This window comes from Prosopis cineraria, unplaced genomic scaffold (assembly GCF_029017545.1).
Source record: "Prosopis cineraria cultivar Desert tree isolate PC_DT_omini unplaced genomic scaffold, ASM2901754v1 PC565, whole genome shotgun sequence".
In the NCBI taxonomy this organism is placed as follows: Eukaryota; Viridiplantae; Streptophyta; class Magnoliopsida; order Fabales; family Fabaceae; genus Prosopis; species Prosopis cineraria.
Window position 1 is genome coordinate 40526 of NW_026555890.1, and position 6532 is coordinate 47057.

Consider the following 6532-nt stretch of genomic DNA (forward strand, 5'->3'; position numbering starts at 1 on the left):
GGGAAAAAAATTGCGGAATTGACTTGGAAATGCCAGATAGTGCATACTCATTGTGACTGAAGGGAAATGCACAAGTTTATACAACAAGGCTTTGCCAATATCATAATAAAGTCATAAAGGAGCTTCCATGTCTCCATTTTTTCCAAGGTTCAACAAATAAATTGAACGGAAGATTTTATGTATACGTGAGAAGTTGTTCCCCTTTGCCACGGCACATTGTTCCCCAGGAATATATTTTCCATTTGACGGGCTCCTGGAATTGTCAAGGTGAAGCTTTTTAAACTACTTTTATTTTAGAAGTATCTTCAGTAGAAGATCCCTCTTTTAACATACTACCTCCTTTAACATGCATGCATATATGTATGTACACGTAAGTATAAAGGATTGATGTTAACTTTTGGGATGACAGAAATTTGCAGAGATTCATATAGTCAATCTTCCTTCTCTTCTGAGTCATAACCCAAGACAAAAAAGGCCCAAAAAAAAAAAAGGAACCAGTATCTTGTCAGCATGTATGTACAAAAACAGGAAAATATTATGAACTGATGTTAACTTCACCTCGCGCACGAACCAAACGACCATTTTGAAGCAAGCAAGCAGGAAAGGAAGCTTGGCAACTGCTAATATGGGATTTTAACCTGGGAATGTTAGGGTGTGCACTTCTACATCTATGGCACCTCAACTCCATGGACAGCAACTTGTCATCATCTTTCAAGGTTGCTTTCCCGTTATTAGAGATCTCATCAACTACATCTACCGAGTCACGAAAGAAATCGGTGTTGAACGAGTTCCAGTGCTTCTTGTTCTTCAAATGTTTTGAGTCAAAGTCCTGACTTATAACATGTAAATGTAGTTGTCGCATTGACGGAGCCTGCACAAGAATTGACCTGAAGGTTCAGCACACATGAATATGCTCCACTAACAAAATAGAGTTCCAATGGCCACTGAAAGGTTCAACCACCATGCACATAGAGTCTTGAACAGAGCATTATAACCAAATGCATGAAAGATGCGCTTGTATAAACAACTTCTCTCCCCTTTTCTTTGCGATAAAAGGAATCACATCTTGTTGGAAAATAAGATACCAGAGACAAATTTGCAAAGAACCAACAATAAATCAAATACACCAATTGAATCCTATGACATATCTAAAGGCATCAACACTAAATTATAATTAACTAAATAATAATAATTGCATTTCCTTCTCAACGATAAAATATAATTACTTAGATTGTTTTATAAATTACCATTTTAACAATATGCTAAACCACATCAACCATGTTTTAATTTGAGTCCAGGTAAGAAAGGTACGTGGCTTTGCATAATGCATACCATACACCCACACTTCCATGCTTTGAAAAGATACCACTTTAATCTTAAAACTAAATCTAAATAGGATATTGATGGAGACTGGTGATAGGGGATACCCAAGTCCCAAGCCAAGTAATATGAGATGCTCAATAAGGTATTTAAGTAAGTTGGTTTTCCCACCTCAATGGCTAGCTTTTGGGGGAGAGCTCCCAATCACACTTGAATACCCATTAGACTTTCATTTTCTTTTCTTTAGAGCAAGGGAAGGCAACAGCTCATAACAAATGTACTGCTTACCGAGTGATATCCAAGACGAAAAACCAATGAAGCATTCTCTTGTAAGAACTTCTCGGCCCACTTTAAACCCACAGCATGCATCTTCTTTAGTAAGTGAAGGTGATCATTTTGAACATCAGCCAGGCAATCGAGGCCTCTAGTTCGTGCCAACACCAGAACATGCTTCTGTGCCTGCAAAACATAAGGAAATTCTGATTGTTACCATTGCAAAGTCAAGAATGACATGATTTTTTTTTAGGAGGGATGAGGGATAAGATCAACCTTAGGATACAGATCATTAAGCACAACTACATCTTCAGATATTTCAAGCAATTCGTTCTTATGCTTTTCAGGATTCATAGCTATTAGATGAAGAGCTTGAGCCCATGATCCCCATGTCTTATTCAGGCTGGCATCAATTTTTTATTACTTGAATCTATATTTACGACCTTGTTACCAGTAAAGTTCACTTCAACGTCATCCTGACTTCCCTTGTATTTCTTGCTTTTTTCAGATCCATGATCAGCATCTCTCTTGCTCTTTTGCTCTGTGCCAGCCTTCACAATTGATGCAAAAGCTTCAAATAGTGAAGTGTAAGCCTCTCTGAGAATCTTGCAGCCTTTATTGTAATCATTGTTGAGACAATCTGGCCTTTGTGAATTCATATTCGGTCCAAGAACATGTATTACATGGGTTACTCCCTCTCTAGCAAACAGAGGAGAAGATGAAGGTAGAGGGACAGCAACAGCATTCCCGGGCAAAAGCAATTGTGCTCGTTCTTTGGTTGCAGTCTCCAAGACAGGACCTGCAGCCTTGAAAACTGCAGCATTAACTCCTCCACCTCCAGGTTTCAATCGCCTGCAATTAAAATTAACAGGTTTAGAGCTGACTTGTCAATACATCCTATCAGTTTATTGAAAGTTTTAAAAGCAAACGTGGGTGATGGAAAAGTCTTTGCTAATCAGATTGGAATAAACCAGGAACATGGTGTGAAATGAGATAATTAGGAATGAATAACCAAACACAAGACAATTTAGCAACCAACATAGAAAGACAATAATTGAACATAAATTGACATACACATGTGACCTGTGAAGGATTATGGTATATTCTCAAATGTTTATGACTTTTCTTGTACAGCTGTATAGATTTACGTGTTAGCTGCAATTAGATTGTTATGTACACTGAAACTAAAAAAAATTACCAGTTGGCAGCATTAGCTATCACAGCACAGTGCAAGCCCCCTGCGGACTTAAGGCAAGTAATGTCCCCAACATGTGTAAAAAACTTTCTGGGATCTAAGTTCTTTTTAGAAGCTTTAGCTTTAACTAAAGACAGAATCTTTGAACCATGAGTTAAGTCAACTAGAGCAAATCTAGCATTCACAAGCTTATTTGAGAACTCCAAAACTTTCTCCACAATAATATCAGCTGCCTTTTCATGGTCAAATTGGAAATCAGATGTTGAAATAGATGGAAATGCCAAAGTGGGAGCGTCACCCATGAAAGTAGGATCAACTTGAGAAACAATGGAACCAACTGAGATATTTTCTACATTCATTGACCCTAAGTTGGCTTTATCTGAATTTGATGGGAAATTTTCCACATCTTTATGGTAGGGATCTATCATCCCATTACTTTTAGAAGTAAAATTTCCACCACAATTCTCTCTAGACTCAGCAACAACTGGGACCTCCGCCTTTTTGAAAAACTTCATTATATCCACTTGAACTTTGGCATCTTTACTTTTCTGGCCAAAACATCCATGTGGAAGGTTATCCAGTGGCCCAAGTGCACTATACGTGTTGATAGCTGCTTTGACATCAATCTCATCAGTCTGAAAAATGTTATCCGGTTAAACCCTTCACTTAACGTAGGCAGCTCTTTCTTTTGAAGCATCCTATTCACTACTGCAGCAGCTTTTCCACCCTGCAAATTGCCTTCATGCCCAGTTCGTTTGACACATCGGGAAATACAAAGCTTTGCTGGAAGATCAAGCACAATGGCATGAGCATCTATTTGGGGTCCACAAAGCTCTGCGAATCCTGAACGCTGTTCTCTATCAAGGTTGCATCTGTCAATAAATACATTCTTTCCATCCTTCAATGCTCCAGCTGCACTGCTTAGACACTGAGCTTTGTTTCCTGCTTTTCCATTTCCAATGATATCCTAAATCAAAAGGAAAGACAGGACATGATAAACATTGTTATGGAATGTTTAAAAGCTATTATTGTTGTGTCACCTCTGGGAAAGGGAGGACGGTTTTTATTTTCCTCTTTGGGGTTGGAGGGAAGTTGAGCAGAAGCTCCTTACCCATGGATCAAGAATTATCCAAAGACAAAAAACTTTCATTTTTTTTCTCAAGATCAAGTTAATTACCCACTTCAATTAATTTAGACATGAATGATCAATACCACTAGCAAAATAAGTTAAAATAAGTGGATATGATTACAAATGCTTCAAAAGCTTCAATTAACACCAAACAAAAAAAAAATACGGGTAACTTTACAACATTACTATTCACCAGACGAGATTGAAATTCCTTGCTTAAACAAATGAATCCATAAATTTCCAGATAGCTTAACCCCTCAAGCCAACAAGAATAGGCACTTAAAGATATATAAAAATTGACTGGGCTACTTCAAATTTGAAAGCGCGCACGGTATATCAGGATAAAAAAGAAAACATAAATGGGATAACGATCTCGTCATTCAAACTATGAACCCAAGCTAAAATAGAAATGCCACCCAGAATTGATGCTCAAGACAGTTACAAAGACAAAACGGTAAAACTCAGCAAACATTATGTTTACTTCAAAGGCAGGAAACACCATGAAAGAAATTAAAATCTTGAATGCTGAAATTAAAGCTCGACGAGATATTTTATGAAAATATAAGTGGGGAGAAGCAACCCAACCTGGCAGACGCGAACCCAAGGACGAGTAGAAGAACGCATAACTTCTTCGCAGAAAGTGGACTTGCCGCTCCCTGGTGCCCCCACTAACATGACCAATAAGAGCTTTTCCTCTGCCAGACAAATTGCAAGCTCAATACACACCAATTCATTCTTCATTGATGAGAAGGTTTAGTTTCTTGATTAATCACAAATAACGAAACGTATATGATAAAAATATGATTCGATTTCTGATACCATACCTTTGGGTTTAGAAGTTTCATCGACGTCCATCTTCTTCAAGTTTCAATCTTTCTTTCGGCCCCAGGAGATGTTAGATCGTACTTCGCATATGGCAACTGAGACTGACGAAGTCGAAAACGCCAATGCAACTGGTCGGATCGGTGGTATTTTTCCCCATTATACCCGTAAAACGAATGTTTTTATAATTTTCTTATTAAAACACGGAATTTTTATCTTGCTCTTAAATTTTTAAAGACAAATATATTCATTTATATAAAACAAAATAAAAAAATATAACTTTAGATATTTACATTTTACTTAAATTTTATTATAAATTTTTATATTTTTTTATATTTTATATCTCTATGTCAAAAAAAAATGTAAAGATTTAAAATACTGAAAAAAGTACAAAAATTTATAATAAAATTTAAATAAAGTGTAGGAATTTAAAATTATATTTTTTTAACAAAAAACTTATAACATAATCAATAAACAGTGAGACCATACTTCAAACTTCATGTGTGGTCAGAAATATATCTAACCACTTATAAAAATATTTTTAAAAATACATTATATTTGAAGTTAAATTTAGATTTTGAATAAATACTTATTTTATATCTTGTCCTCGGAGAAATTACTGCATAACTTTACCCTATTGCTTGGATTTGATTTCACAGAGAAAATAACGTCAAATTTCCGCAATATGTGATGACTAAGTGAACCAAGTTTCACAGCTATTATTAACCTTAAAATCTGGTTATATCACATTTTCTCCTTACAATGAGTTAAACCAGTCACTGTAGTAACTAAATTTGCACAAGAACTTAGCATTATCATAAATACCACAAGTCATCACAGATGTTTAGGATATATAAAGGAGATCGGTAAGAATATACTCTGTTGCAGAAAACAAAGCACTAACTTAACATTTTGCAGTCACTGCTGGATCTCCAATAACACCGAAAATAAATACAGCCGAAAATCACCATAACTGCTATAAGGTGCCAACAATGTAGCCTGAGGACATAAAATGAAGTCTAGAGAACAAGAAGTATAATCCAAACATTTGGTCATAATCTGACTCTTCTATAGGCAGAACTCAGCCAGAAAAAATTAACAAATCAATATGACAGCTTAGCCTCTAGTATGTATCTAGGAAGAAACAAAACATCATGTTCTTTGTTTATGAAAAAAACTCTCTCGACATAAGGTCCGGCGTAAGGATAAAAATATTTCTGATCTCCCAAAGGCATTGCCAATTCTTTCAAGGGATTTAGTGAAACGATAACTCCACTTTTAAGTTTTAGCGCCACTTTTCCGCTACTAGTGAGAGCTAATACAGTCCAAATGACCCATAGAGTTGTGAATCGCAACGAAATATCCCAGTCCATGACTCCACAACACCCATATAGACTTTTAATCTTTTATCAGCCAAATACTAAAACCACCGTCTTACTCTTCTGAATATTGATGAAGCACAGCAAGCCAATGCCCTCCGTCCAAGATAATGGCACAGAATAAGGAGATTCTTTCAAATCATCAATTCACCACCAAAACCTTTCTCCAACCACATGAAAATACACGATAAATTTCTGAACTTGAATTGCAAGTGGAATCAACTTTGAATGGTCAGCAAAACACATATGGCCATTGCAGGAAGAGAGAACCGTCTTCAGTGGCTTGAATTGTTTCGTTGAGATGATCATATATGAAGGTTTGGATCATTGATGGGGGAATTCCAAGCTTGGCAAACAGAGGTGAACTCACAAGAAACATGAGGGATAGTCTGAAGGATTTCCACTACAATCCCT

At 36.4% G+C, this 6532-nt stretch overlaps 1 protein-coding gene across 1 annotated transcript; it reads right to left on the reverse strand.

Moving 5' to 3' along the window:
* Nucleotides 1-357: 357 nt before the first annotated feature.
* LOC129297600 (transcription factor bHLH140-like) lies at nucleotides 358-4851 on the reverse strand. The gene is given in 8 exon segments (XM_054935926.1): nucleotides 358-871; nucleotides 1609-1779; nucleotides 1870-1995; nucleotides 1998-2445; nucleotides 2792-3432; nucleotides 3435-3755; nucleotides 4503-4612; nucleotides 4742-4851. Coding segments are annotated over 8 exon segments (2184 nt in total). The 5' UTR covers nucleotides 4773-4851; the 3' UTR covers nucleotides 358-535.
* Nucleotides 4852-6532: the final 1681 nt, after the last annotated feature.